This window comes from Dermacentor silvarum, chromosome 6 (assembly GCF_013339745.2).
Source record: "Dermacentor silvarum isolate Dsil-2018 chromosome 6, BIME_Dsil_1.4, whole genome shotgun sequence".
Taxonomy (NCBI): domain Eukaryota; kingdom Metazoa; phylum Arthropoda; class Arachnida; order Ixodida; family Ixodidae; genus Dermacentor; species Dermacentor silvarum.
Window position 1 is genome coordinate 80,747,214 of NC_051159.1, and position 14,807 is coordinate 80,762,020.

The 14,807-nt window shown below is 43.8% G+C and overlaps 2 protein-coding genes across 2 annotated transcripts in view; one reads left to right on the forward strand and one right to left on the reverse strand.

The window, feature by feature from the left end:
• Nucleotides 1-2,329: 2,329 nt before the first annotated feature.
• LOC119455664 (transcription initiation factor IIA subunit 2) lies at nucleotides 2,330-9,975 on the reverse strand. The gene is made up of 4 exons (XM_037717080.2): nucleotides 9,803-9,975; nucleotides 9,432-9,536; nucleotides 4,427-4,556; nucleotides 2,330-2,505 (listed from the first exon to the last, which is right to left on the reverse strand). The coding sequence occupies exons 1-4, from the start codon at nucleotides 9,872-9,874 to the stop codon at nucleotides 2,489-2,491; spliced, it is 324 nt and encodes a 107-aa protein (XP_037573008.1). The 5' UTR covers nucleotides 9,875-9,975; the 3' UTR covers nucleotides 2,330-2,488.
• A 238-nt stretch (nucleotides 9,976-10,213) lies between these two features.
• Nucleotides 10,214-14,807, forward strand: part of LOC119455665 (ubiquitin carboxyl-terminal hydrolase 2) — a 239,593-nt gene continuing 234,999 nt past the window's right edge. Inside the window, exon 1 of the mRNA XM_037717081.2 lies at nucleotides 10,214-10,340. The gene's annotated coding sequence lies outside the window, so the exon portion shown is untranslated. The remainder of the gene's footprint in view (nucleotides 10,341-14,807) is intronic.

Below are 14,807 nucleotides of genomic sequence, written 5' to 3' on the forward strand. Positions count from 1 at the left end.
ACATACAGTGGTCACTCAAAAACCATCTGCAACCCTGTTCGAGCCACCATTTAATTTCTAGAAGATAGCTTTTCCAACCAAGCATAGTCATTTAATGCTTGTGCAAGCCATAACTTATATAACAATTAATCCAAAACAAGGAAACTTGGTCCAGAGGCTTACAATAATGGTGAAAACATACCTCTAAGGTTTTAATCATAGTATATAGGCAGCATTTGATAAGTTTACCTTGTATATATTCCCTTAGTGTGCATTTAAGGATCTGCAGAACCAGCACTTGGAATGCCTATGTACATCAGATTAGAGCACATAGAAACAGTCAAGCCTCATTATAATGAAGTTTTATTTGACACAAAAATACCTTTGTTATATCAGACATTCTTTATAAGCATACGTTCGTTGCAGGCTAATATTGGCAAGAAAATTTTTAGAGCTGCTTTATTATATCTGATAACTCTTCATATTTGTGTTTGTTATGTAGAGGTTTGACTATATAGTAGAACCTCATTGAATCATTCCTGTTCATTATGCTTTCTCAACTCTTATGCTCTGAAGCACTGGTCCCGGTTTCCATAATTCATGTGTATTAGCTCCCTGTTTGTTATGTTTCTCTTCTTGGTTGATAAGCCCAGAAAGTGCAATGGCATGCCACAAACATGGTACTGACCGCCAGCAATGGCGGTCAGTACCAAGTTGATTGCCACATGTTGCCAATTAGAATGGTTACTTTGCAGAGGCTGCCATGCTGCACAGAAGGATCGCAATGCCTGTGATCAGATCATCACTAGTCGCCAATCTCAATATGGCTCACAATGTTGAAAGCCAAGAGCAGGTGGACGAAGGCACAAAGGGTCGCCCCTCACCCACAATAACGGATGCCACCTTGTGACCTTCAATACTTTGCATGGTTTCTTCCTATATACGAGGTGTGTTCAAAAAGAAACCGAACTTTTGAAATAGCGCGCCAACCAGCAGAGGGAGCGCGCTGCGGCTACTGAGCGCATGTAGCGGCAGGTTTAGACAACAAACTGCCATTTGCCGCGTTTCGCTCCGACTGTTAGATGGCGGGCTACAGCCGCTGAAGTGAGCACATGAACAAGCTGTTCTTCGGATTGGTGCCAAAGTGACAATGAAGGAATTGGAAGAACAGCGTTGTGCAGTGAAGTTCTGCTACAAACTTGGAAAAACTTTCACAGAGACATTTCAGTTGCTTAGCCAAGCATACGGGGAGGACTGTAAGAGTCTCATGCAGTACTATGATTGGTTCAAGCGTTTTCAAGACGGACGAATGTCGGTCGGTGATGATCCCAAGCCTGGACGACCTTCCACATCCACAGATGATGACCACGTTGGAGAGAAGTTCGAACTGTCATTCGTGGAAATCGTCGTTTGACTGTTCGAGAAGGCGCTGACGAAGTGGGTATCAGCGTAGGCTCATGTCATGAAATATTGAGTGATAAACTTGGGATGCGTCGTGTCAGTGCAACGTTTGTGCCGCGTTTGTTGACTGACGAACAGAAGCAGACCCGTGTTGAAATCAGCCAGGAATCTGCTTGCCTGCTGCCAATGACGATGAAAACTTCTTAAGAACATCATAACAGTTTTCCAAAGTTTGTAGCAGAACTTCACACCCTACACGCTGTTCTTCCAATTCTTTCATTGTCACTTTGGCACCAATCCGAAGAACAGCTTGCTCATGTGCTCAATTCAGCGGCTGTAGCTCGCCAACTAACAGTCAGAGTGAAACGTGGCAAATGGCAGTTTGTTGTCTAAACCTGCCGCTACATGCGCTCAGTAGCCGCAGCGCTCTCCCTCTGCCGGTTGGCGCGCTATTTCAAAAGTTCGGTTTCTTTTTGAACACACCTCGTACAAGGCTTCGTATAAACTGAAAAAAGGCTGTGAGTGCCCAACACAGGCTGTCACTGAAGATTCGGCCCAAGTGCCAGTTGTAAATTACAAACTTTATTTAGTGCGATTCATGGCTATGACCACTAAAAAAAAAAGTGCAATGTTCAATCGAACCATCAGGCATCGATAACAAGCTTTGTTGAGCAGGTTTTCAATAGTTTTGTTGGCTCCCTATTCAACTTCAAATAAGGTATTGTGTGAAAGTAGCTTATCGTCTCATCAGTAGTGCTGCCGCAAGCGTTATCGGATGCTACATTTTCTCAAATCTTATGATCCTTTTCCATGGTCCGATAGAAAACGTATTAACAGGGTTCCACTCTATACACATATATTTGGCATTAGCCATGTCTTGTTAGAAACAGCCTGTTTTATAACTAGAACACCACAGCATAGTGTTGACAAAAGACCGCAGCACACTGGGCAATGTTCAGTATGTGTTTATACAGGCAAGCAATCTACATAAGCAGGGAGAAGCTGACAAAATGGTGATGTCCAAAGATGAATACACAGGCCGCAATGTGCACACGAAAAGCTGAGAGGATTGTCGGCTGCCTTCACCAGGAAGCCCGCTGTCACCTAGCTATGTCTGGTTTTGATCTGCAAAAGACGAAAGGCATACACTTCATAAGTTATAACACTGGCAGAGGAATAACAACTTTTCTTCATATTATAATCTGGCATGCCATAATGAGGCACTATGCACAAGACTGATTAAAAGTGTTGCCAGAACCATAATTGTGCCATAATTGTTTGTACCAGATCCTTTCTGCTCTTGTAGACATTGCCACCTTCTGTTCCCTTAGCAGAAATAGAGAACAAGAAATTTAACCAATGTATGCAAACAATTTGTTTGGGAAACCTTTCGCAGTAAATAGCCATGAAGATGAGCTGTTAGAGCTGTTTCTATTATTCTAGCAATATCTAACGCATCAATCTTAATCCCACTTCTTTGCAATCATAATGCTCACCTTTTCTGGTAGTAACTAAGAAAGCTATGCTACTAGTTACTTTCAATATTTGCTTAGAAAACTAAAATGAAACAATGATATGGTGCAACTGGCTGTTTTCAAGTCTAAAAGCACTGAAATGTAAATTGCCGAAGTTTCACTTCATGGTAACTGACTATCTGCAAAATTATGGTTACTATTTGAGCATTTTCAAAACAGCAACAAATTGGTCAGAACTTCAGGTGTGCTTCTCATTATCACTTAAGCCTAGCCGTAAGAGAAGCTCATCTTTTGATGCACTGAGTCACACATATCCTTTCATGGTAGCATATAGCTTTGTGTTTTTCTTTGACAAAGGGAGACATTTTTGCTTCGGAGAAGTGAACAGCATGACTGGCAGCATTAAAGAATTAATATACTAACTACACTTTCTGCACACATATTTTTCCAAAATTAAATGCAGCCACCTTTGTCTTTTTCACAGAAGGCTAAGCATGGCTCAGTACTGTGTGGGTCATGTGACATACTAGATTTTACTGGAAAAAAAAAGGGGGGGGGGGGAGCTAACATTTTTTACTTACAGCAACTGCAACAAGTTACTTGCGCAAGTCTTTGACTACACCACCGAGCTAACTTTCTCCTCTAGGTCACTATGACTGCTCCCAGCATTTGCACAAGTCAGACAACTTTGTGTCAGGTGCAAAGATTAAGTTTGGTTGAAATAGTCAAGTTCATTACTGTGCAGACTGCACTCAACTGAATGCAAATAGCGACATTGTATTTTCCTGTTCAAACTCACAAAAAAAATTACACACACACACACACACACACACACACACACACACACACACACACACACACACACACACACACACACACACACACACACACACACACACACACACACACATATATATATACACATATATGTGTGTGTCCGGCCGAAACGTCAGTAAAGTCTTGTTATGTATTTCCTACGTGCTTCTATTTTTTAAAAACTATTTCTGTGCCGGCTCCTGTGATTTCTTGCTTCACTGATATATATATATGTGCGCGTATAAAAATAAATTAAAGATAATAACAATACGACTTAAGATTGCATAATAACACTGATGAACACATTTTTATTTAGGGATGGCTCAAACGCCTACTATAAAAAAGCGGTGCCATATAATGCTTTTAATGCATGCACCATTCACCCGAGAAAAGGGAATAAAGAATAAACCATTGAATGACATTCTCTTTCAAAAAGTACACTATGACTCCAAAGCTATTGACCAATATTTAGCACATGCACAAATTTGAACTCGTACTCAACCATAGAAAGGCTTTTTATGCCTGCATAGTACGACTCCCTGGTCATAAACCAATCACTCAGCACAGGCTTTATGCTGTCAGGACAAAGATTTATAGTAGGGTCTTCGCAATAAAGTATAAGCATTACTTTCTCGAAACTTCCGCATGTAAGCACAGCCTCCGCTGCGTATAAGGATATTTAAAACAGACTGACCCTCTTATTTCACAGCAGTGAAAGTAAGCCGCGGAATAAATTGCAAGAACTAGTTTCATACTTTTTCCATCGCAGGCAACTATCTTCACTTTGTCAGCTTTGACAAGCTCCTGGACCTCCCTGAACTCAACATCCTTCAAGACGAACGTCCAGACATTATCACAGAATCGGTAGGTGCTTAAGTGTCCAGCCTGAAAGGAAGATAAAAATGTAGTATTATGGCAACAAACCCATAATGTAGGTGTAAAAAAACACTGCATCGAACAGCAGTAAATGAAATAATGTTTGCAGATATTTATGATTTGCACTTGCACACCCGTATGCTTGCACTATTAACTCGTAACCTAAAAGAGACACTAAATAGGAACACTTTGTTAGGCTAATAACATATCCTTTCAAAACTCGGTTTTTGTTAATTTCATGGGAAGATGTTGAGTTGAAAAGAAAATGAAGGGCAAACTGTCATTCTTTAAATTTCACCCCCCCCCCCCCCCCCCAAATGCAACATCACGGATTTCAAAGTATTTTCTCGTAATAGGGCCAATGTAGCATAGTGAAAGTTCTTGAAATTGGCCAAATTCAGTCTTTGGCTCTTTTAGAATACAATGTGGTCTATATTTACGAATAAAAAATTACATAGGCCCGAGCAGATGCTGTCAAAATCCATGATGCCACGTCAAGCTGGTGCAGGAACTTCAAGGTGACTTCTCTACCCGTCTTACGTTATTGCATTTGTTATGGCTTGCCAAGCCTCTTTCTTAAGGTAGGATTGATTTTTATATTGCACAAGGACAATTCACTAATAAGCATGAAATATTTTTTCTCTTTAGTGTCCGATTAAGATAAGAGAAAGGAGGGTCAGACTAAGTACCAAAGCACCACTTTTCAAGCTAATTCCAATTAAAAAGAATCACATAGCTGTGCTGTAGATAGTATACTAAATTAAATGTGCCATATTTCAGCGCTGGGGCGGAAAAGTACCATATAAATTCCATAAGATCACAAAACTTGGAACACTATGAACCCCTTCGTTCACCAACACCTAGGTAAGCCAAATTTCGTGTCGATGATGGATTACGATACTAGTAACAGATGACGCAGGAAACTTTATTTTCGTTGATTGCAGTCTACATATCAACCCACACCTTCAGTTACTTCTGAAGTCTCACCAGGTATACAAATTTCACTAAACAACTTGAATAAACTAAGCACCAAGAAACTGCTCACTCAATTGAAAATTCACTCACGCGAAACAAACACACGGACTAGCCATAAATGAGCTTCAGATTTTTTTTAGTATTTATAATAAGCAATATTTTGCAAACATTTATTCTGGGTGTTTAATATTAGTTTTTTAATAACCAGTGCATTTCAGCATGCTGCCCTATGAAAAGTCAAAAGACGATTAATTCACAGAGAGAAATGTAGAGAAACAGCACAGAGAAGTGAATTCGCCATATTTACTGAGAATTAATTCATTAAATCACTCAAGCCAATTCCCATGTTTATACACTCATACCATGTGGCAATAAACAATGCACATGTACGCCCAGATACTTTCATTTACATGACAGCACATTCCTTAGTATTTAAAGAAGTAGTGACAGAACATTTTTGTCTAATTTTTATAGCTTTACTGGATAGCCATGAAACCAGTAATGACACTATGGAGCCTCAATTCTCTGAGGGTGCATTAAATAATCGTTATATTTTAATGTGACCAGTTCGAGACGCACATCAAGTGCACTGCTGCTTCAGATGTGAAAAAAGCAATCCATCACGTCATCTTCTCGTTCGACACGGTTGTATGGCCCACAAGATGTCCTAAAACCTGTTGCGGTGGTTTCATGGTACCAGATACCACGGATGCGTACACACCCACTATGGCCGTGTCGCCAAAAGTTGGGTGCATTCAGCACTCGACGGGACAAAAGGGGAAAGCGTGTCCCGCTGCCTCGTTGGGCTAATTAATTGGCAGCTAATTGACACGCCAGGCTAATTTGGCAGCTGCCAGCAACACTGTCCCATTTCTTATGCCCAAAGCCGCACTGCGTGTGACGTGCATATTGAGCGGGTTGTATAAAGGGTGCTGTAATGCACTTGCATGAACATAATGAGAAGGGAAACTCTCGGCAGCTGAGAAAAGTGAAAAAATATGTTGTGATTATAACGTGCAGTGGTCCTGGGAAAACAGGAAACAATGTATAAATGTGGATGTCCGCAGGGCGCTTCGTTCATTGTTACTGTGAACTGCCGTGGCAAAATAAAGTGAAAGGACAAGTGCATGCACAATTTGGTTATCATCACTGCTGATGTCTTTGTCACTGTCAGCGAGAACGGCATCGTCCTCCATGGCACCAAGAACAGGCAGCACTTCAGGTTTAAGAGTGTGCTAAGTCAGAGGAAAAAAGAGCGCGAGATGCACAGAGGTGGCATACACAGGAGGGCTCTGTACTCGGTAGCAAGTGCACTGGTACTTTGTGGTTTAGCTCCTTGCAGTATGAAGTGGCAGAAAAAATAACGAAAAAGAGCATTATATTTGTGTTGCAAATCCGAATATAACGCGAGGCACATTCTCAGGCCAGAAATCTCGGGGAAAAAAAGAAAAAAATTTTATATTTGTGCAAATACGATAATTATTTGCGGCGTTTTCAAGGAATTGAGGCTTTGTACCATGAATTATGGAGTCAAAAGCTACATAACAGAGCAAGAAAGGTGGGACAAAAACTGTTGTGTCAGCACTCCTTTAAAACGAGCAGTTTTGAAAACGGCCATTTGACTTAAAATTAGAAATCCTAAACTGTCCAGTGGTGATTGAGAGTCTGGTCAATCTTCTGTGTGTGCACAGCTTCCAAAATATGGTGGTCTCGCTACAAACCGAGTTCTTCTGTGATCTCGTGGAGGAATTTTTGCTTTTAGAGCAGATAGGTGACAGCAATGCAGTGACTTAAAATAATGATTCGCACGCGTGGTCAAATCAATGTCACAACTTCAAGAAGCTACGGACTACATTCCAAGTGAAGTTTTTCTAGTTTGCCCTGAGCACACACCTGATGTGGGATATGTATGCGCTATTTAACGCTATTTACCTTTTAAATGCTGCACACAAACAGCAGCAAACTTGGAACAGCACAAACTGACAAGCAACATAGTTTTTATATCAGTTACGTTTTTAGCGACTTTGGTTTGCCAATTTCGCCTGCTTCAGCAACTGTTTGCTTGAAGCAGGTACCCCTCCGGTGTCCCTTTCACAATCAGCAAGATTTTCAAACGTATGGTCAGAGATCAATAAGCAAAACTTTTTTGTATACAGAACTTATGTTTAGTAAAACTTGAAGATACATTCGTAACATTGCATAGTCTCTTCTTCCTGGGGTTTTACATGCCAAAAACAGTTCCGACTATGAGGCACGCCGTAGTGGAGGGCTCCCTGATAAATTTTGACCACCTGGGGTTCTTTAACGTGCACTACAACGCAAGCACACGAGCGTTTTTGCATTTCGCCTCCATCGAAATGCGGCCGCGGCGGCCTGGATTTGATCCAGCGGCCTCGTGCTCAGCAGCGCAATACCTTAGCTGACTTAAGCCACTGCGGCGGATGTAACACTGCATAGTGAGCCCGAATTTGTAAACATTGTGGAAAATGCAGGAGAGTTAGCAGGTGATACCATGAACTGCTATCAGGACTCGGTGATTTAGAATGTTGTGTGAATCCTTGAAAAAGCGGGCCAAGTCACAGCCCTGTGCGTGCACCATGTGGTTGTATGCTTGTACATATTTTACTGGTAGGTACCCGGCGGCAGTGCTGGTTGCCTATTCACAAACACGGTGGATGTTTTACAAGGACAAGGGGCACCCAGAGACCACTCCCTTTCGAGATGCGAACACCCATAAGCAGCTGAGCACCAGACCAGGGACATCTCTGCCCCTTAGAAAAAGTGGTGGGGTTTCGGCAGCACCCAGACTTGAACGCAGTATCTCTCGCATACGATGCAGATGCTCAACCACCACTAGGCCGCTGCTGCGGTATCAAGCACTGGTATCAGGATCAACCCAATAAGTCACCACCTTGTTTATACTGTGTCCAGGATTGGCTTAATTGTGATTAAATGGTCTACAAGATCATACCAGTTTACTCGACAAGGGAGCTGTTCACGCAAAGTGGGGGAAAGAGCCAAAGAAAACTTCGATTTAAAAAATATCATAGTAATATGCAGGTGAGCAGTGAAATGACCTCAGCTTCATTTATTCCAAGATGGACCCAAGACAGAAGCAGGTGAGTGACATGTCAGCTCAACCTCGGAGCCAGGAACATTCTAAGCTCATGCAGGTTATTCCTTTTATTCCTCTGCATCCACGCAGAGGCCGGATGGTTGTGCCACTAAGTACAATAGTGTATCATTGGGCAATGGTATGAAAAGGCTGTTTTTTGTTAACACGTACCCAGCTGTCACAATCATAGCTCTCTGTGCAAGCTGCCATTAAATGCATAGCGTTAAAGGTATAATTAAACAGCACCAGCAAAGCAATGTATTGAAAATACAAGTATTATCTTTACGTCCCCACACAATTTGCATTGGGAGAACGAATATTTTTTTTTGTGTGTGTGTGCTTTCTTTCTTGCTTAGCGTAAATGTCACACTAGCTCACAATCGTACATATAATAATGCAAAAACCACGCAAGCATGGTTGCCGGGCAGAGAAGCTCTCGATGACATTTAAAGACATATTATAAATATTCATTGATCTTTGAAGGCATTGCCGCGAGTGCAACCTGCCGCGTCGCAATGTGCGGGGTGGATTATTCAAAAGTTATTGCGGTTTCCCGTAGTGATCAGTGAATATGTGCTTTGACCGCGCGTACACATCACTATTTCAGTCACTGCGTCGCTCTCACCTATCTCCTGTAAAAGCTAAATTTACACCACGAGATCACAGAGAGAAAAAAGAACAAGAAACTTCGTTGGAGAAAGTGACGTCATACGGGCAAAATAGGTAACGAGACTCCTTCTCCAACACTTTCTTTTTTTTTCCTCACATGAACTACTGCTTTGCTCGCACATTACCTTGAATGTTAATCTCGTCTTGACTCTATTTGCCAAGGCGTTGTTGATGGCTTTGTCGAACTGTAGCAGGACTTTCAAGGCGAGGTGTGGAGTAATCTGTCCACACTGCAAAAAAAAATCGAATGCATCAGGTTGGTGAAACAAAGCGACGAGCACATTTGAAACGTTATCGAGCGCAGCTCCTTGAAGAACTTTTCAGGTCTCTAACAAGAAGCCTAGATATGTGGAACACGTTTTTACTCGGTCCGGAAAACGTCATTTAGCTGTGCGAAACTCCACAATTGATAGCCGATGCAGCTCTTCCCCAACTTTCGCCTCTCAACACAGTCGTTCAACGAGCGTAAGGGTCGGCCTAAAACAAAATAACTTACCTGTATTAATTCATCTAAACTCTCTTGTAGAGTGTTCCCCAGTGTTGTGTTTCTATATAGCTGATAACTCATCCTGAAGCAAGTGCGTATAAGTTACAGCTCACCACAAAGTTCACAAGCCGGCGCACCAACTACTAACATTAGACAATGAAACTACAGAGTTGCCCATCGGCAGCCACGTGAATCTGCTCAACTCGACGTGATTGCTGGTCACAAAAAGCAGAATAATTAGGTTACTCAAACAATTAACATTACGTACTAAAACCTCGTAAGATATTATTACTTATTTAGTTTATATATTACTTAATTTTATTCGCTTAACCACTAAAATATGAGAGACTGTGACGGATCGCCATGGCAACGCTTCGCTGCCTCGTTTCGTCGTCAGTGACGTCACTGACGTCAGAGGCATGTCTGCCCCTCTCGAAGCTGCCGCTCGTTAGCATAGAAACCGGGTCCTCGACGGGAGTGTTGTGAGCCGCCTCCAAAGGTGATACCAAAGAAGCTCACCGGAGGAGTTTCTCTCCGTACATCTAAAGTGAGTAGAGAAGCTATTTCATCCCGCACTCTCGCCGGTAGCGGCTGTCATCTGCTAGGGACTGCGGCTAGAGGCGGCAGGCTCACTTGGGTCTCCGCGCGCCGTTCAATGAAGGCGGTATTTTGTTGCTCTCTTGGCGATTTTGATGCGCCATACCTTGATCCCACCGCTTGGTTTCGGTACGGGAAACACGGCACGCTGAAGCCGCGTTATCCGCGCTTGTCTTTTCCTAAACACCGTGATATGATTAATTTTGCTGCCTTGGTGTGTCGCCGCACGATACGTACTTAAACGCCGGATGTTCATGCGGAAGAAGGGGGAAAAAATAAATAAAACCTAATTGAACGTCTGAAGCATACCGTGCAAGAAAGCGAATTAAATTCTTGAAAGCGCCGCTGAATTACGCGTTTCACAGCTGTCTCAGCGCAGTTGCGCATGTAAGGGCACTGGACGGTAAAGAACACGACGTGCCGCAAGTATGAATTAAAAATCGCAGGCTTCTGTCAGCTAGCCCGCGTACAAAATGCACCGCATCCAATTTTCCGCAGTCCGCTTCAGTGCCCGTAGGGTTCTCGAGCTTTGTTTTTGAAGTAGACGTGTTGTCATCCGTGCATCCGTTGCTGACAAACGCTGAAGCACGCACAACACGCATTTGCTGACTGCTGTAGTCGGGTGATCACTGGCGCCTTGGCCGACAAGGAAGCTGCGGGAGGCGCATCGCGGATATTCGCCCGGCGCGCTGCAGGACCAGATTCCATTCTTTGGAAGGAGTCATCTAAGTACCGTACTGCCGGCGACTGGTTGTAAATTGCAAGACGCTGTCGGCCGGCCGTGGAACTGCTCGCCCGGTTTCGTGGAAGTCCGGCGCTTGCGCGTTCTATGCACGCTGCGCTAGGCGCCGGGAAGCTCATCCGTAAACACAACGCAAGAGTTTGTTACCGGCGCTGCGCGCCGTGCGCGCGACTAGAATACATCGCGAGGCGGCGGCGGCGACCTTGACGCATCGAGCGCCCAGCGCTCGTTGTCTTCTTGGTGGCTCGCGATAGGAAACCTGCTACGGTTGCGCAATCAGCCGGCGCTCTTGCCTCCTCGGGTGTACGGTTCCATTCTGGGTGCCCACTCGCGTGTTTCTGCAGATTCTCTACGGCCTAACTTCGTCGCAGCGATATCGTGATTTTTTTTTTTTCTTTATTTAAAGAAGTACTTGATACGCAGAGCGCGATATCGTCATGTGCGCGGTGCTTGCGTGACTTTTTTAACGGTGGTGTGCTTTACCCGCATAGTTACCGAGGTCAGCGTCATATATTAGATTTGTAATTGTTCGGCGAGTCTTGCATGTGATCGAGTTGAAAACGTACCAAATGCGGTTGATGTTTGTCTAAAGGAAATAGTAGCCTGGGGTGTCAAAAGGGTGTCTGTCGTCTTCGCTTTTCTTCATTGAGCACCGCAAGTAGAACCTCCTTGGAGCACCTCCGCTTCCTTTTCCTTCGATCCGCTTGTATTGTGAAAGTTATGGATTTATTGTGCTTTGCCCGGGTATCATTCGACGACAGCTGTTGGATGCTTTTGCTGTGCGTAGATTTTCGGCACGCTTAAGCGAGTTTGCCCAAACTGCGAAGTGTTCGTCAGTGCGAAAGAGAGACAACTGCTAGCCATTTTGCGATTTCTTCTCTCCTTTTGCGTTTGTTCACCTTTACTGGTAACATAAACGTTCAGTTTCGAAACGGGTTCAGCGTCGAAGTTTCTCAGATTTCATTCGGCGGCGGTGGCTCGCCAAATATCGCTAGCGTACGCTGCGTCAATTAAGCATGCGAGCCGGCGAGCAGACGTTCAGTTGAGCGGCGGGCTTTGGGAGAGTGTTCTGCATTCCTGTGGAACGCTGCAGCGGCTATATTTAGTCCGAATAAGTTGCATGCGTGCCTGCTTTCTCGCGCTCGGCATCTCGTCCAGCAACTTCACTGCATTCACCAGGATAATTTAATTCTTCGCATCGGGAATGTTTTGCAGCGCGAAATTGGTTGCCTCTGCGGACTTCGAACGCTCAGCTGAAGGCTGCGCGCGTGCATGGGCCACGAAAAAAAGCGGGTGGTGATGGGAAAAGAGGTGATTAACCGTGGTCGATGGGAATTCGTATGCATTGGTTTATGGTACGTTACGGTGTCGCCCTTCTCTCTAGATAGATCCAGCGCTTGTACGTAACCATGATCTTTTTTAACCAGTATTTCGTCAGACTAATATGCACGTTGATCGGTTAACCGCTTGCGTGGTGGAGGTCGTGTAGAGCAAGCCTGACATTGATGAACTTGAGCTTTCTGTTTGCGTACACACCGGTAAATGCACGAGGTCGTTTCATTCCGTTATTTGTCAGAACAGCTGGCACGATTAGTTTCGTCCTCTACGGCGCTTCTTTCTGTCGCTGCCTGTTTCCATTGTGATAGTTTCTTTACAGTGATTGGGCGATCACACCGGCTGTTAAAGCTTTATGGCCGGTTTAATTATCATTAAATTAACGCTGTCTTCGGAAATGTGATCAAGTATATACCTCAGGAATATGTGACATGTGCCTCTCAAAGTAACAATTGGCCTGCACATAAGTGTAGGTGCACGGTTCCTTATGCGCAGGTGTACAGCTTCCCGCAACTGTGCGCTTTCGGTCTATTAATGCATGTATAAATGTGTATATACCTAGAAATGTGTACAGTGTGCAGTTGGGTTGCTTTCTGGAATCCCTGACCAGGAGTCAGTAGCGCACCCAGGATCTCTGCCTGGGGGGGGGGTTGACAGTTTGCCAATACCATCTAAACAGCACTAATTTCAATTTCTTCACGGGAAATTGTCAAAAAATGCGCTTTTTGCGAGTGTGCAGACGATTGCGCGTCTTACATCTTAGTTGCAGTACTCAAATGCGCAAGGAAAGAAAAGGGGTTAAACAAAATGGGGGGTTACAACCCCCTCCTCCCCCCCCCCCCCTCCCTCGTCGGTGCGCCACTGCCAGGAGTGGTCTACGGCCTTTAGTGCGATGGCGAAGTTTTTTTTTTTTTCTTTTTTTTTTTTTCTTATTGCTTGGGGAGCTATCCGGCATGCTCTACGGAAAGATAAGCCCGCACAGGACAGAACGACACTATACACTGAACTTTCCAGCGCTCAGCGTTTTGTCCTGCTGCCGTTTCGTATGCATGTATTTTCGCGATGTGCCGTACATAGATTTTATATACTAGTTTTTATCTTACGCGAATTTGTTACAACGTTTACAAAGGCTTTGCAAAGGTCCTATTCACATAATAATGTTATAGTTTACAGTGGTGCATAATACATCGATGTTGACCGCCTATTAGATTCAATTTACAAAATTATAATATCCTTTTTCTTTGCCGAGTTCAGAGCTGTAAACTTGATAGTTTCGTTTTCTGAATCTTTGGAATTTTCAGCATATTTTTATGAAGGTATAGACGGCTTCATTAAAATACTCTTCTAACAGTCACTAGATTTTAACTGCTTCTTTTAAATGTAACACATCTGAGCAAATTCTGTGCAATGATTGCCGAGAAAAACGATTTCTTCTTTCCCATGCATTTAGATAGGTAGGAGCCCCCAGCTAAAAATGCTTCAACTTTCAACCACCCTCGTGCAACGAGCCAGAGCTTAAAAAAATAAGAAAAAAAAAGAAAAAAACTGCGATTATGACAACGGGCGCTGGACATCAACTAGTTTTACTGTAAAAAAATTACACGCATGCAAAGTTTACATTCGCGGCAAAACCCGAGGATACATCACGCAAATCACCCAACACGGGCGCGCACCACTCATGTAACCAAATTCGTTATTTAAGATTCCGATAGAAGCTGTGCTGATGCAGTGATCCTTATGTATATATCCTATATTAGAGCCGCTGCTGATGTATATTTATGAAATCAATTATTTCGTCGTGCGCTATCGTTGCTTGCATTTGTGACCTTCGACGACTTTCTTGCGTCCGAAAGTTCAGGTTGTTATAACCGCGCGTTTTCTATCGGTGACATCGGAAAGCATCGCACGGGACATTCCTCGTTTCAACATACCCGCTCTCTTCACCTGTTATCCGTGGCATCTTGGCGTTGCACATACCCCGGGATGCCACATATATCACAGAGAGGCCCTGGACGGAGGGATTCTGCTCTGCCGACCAATTTGCAGTTTTAGCTGAATAAAGGTTTGCTCTCTCTCTCTCTCTCTCTCTGGTCATCTCTATAACAGTCTAACCTGAGCTCGCATATCGATGGGGGGGGGGGGGGGGGGGGGGGGTTATTACGCAGGTGTTCCTTGCGTACGCCGCGCTCATTTGAATATACGCCATAGTGAAGAGGAGGCTGTACTTCGGGGTCGTAATGATCGACCTTGCACGAATAATGGCGAGCAGCGAATGAACGGAAGTTATCACGGGAGCCACGTTTGAGGGCTTCGTTTTCCGACCTTTACAAGACTCCGTGT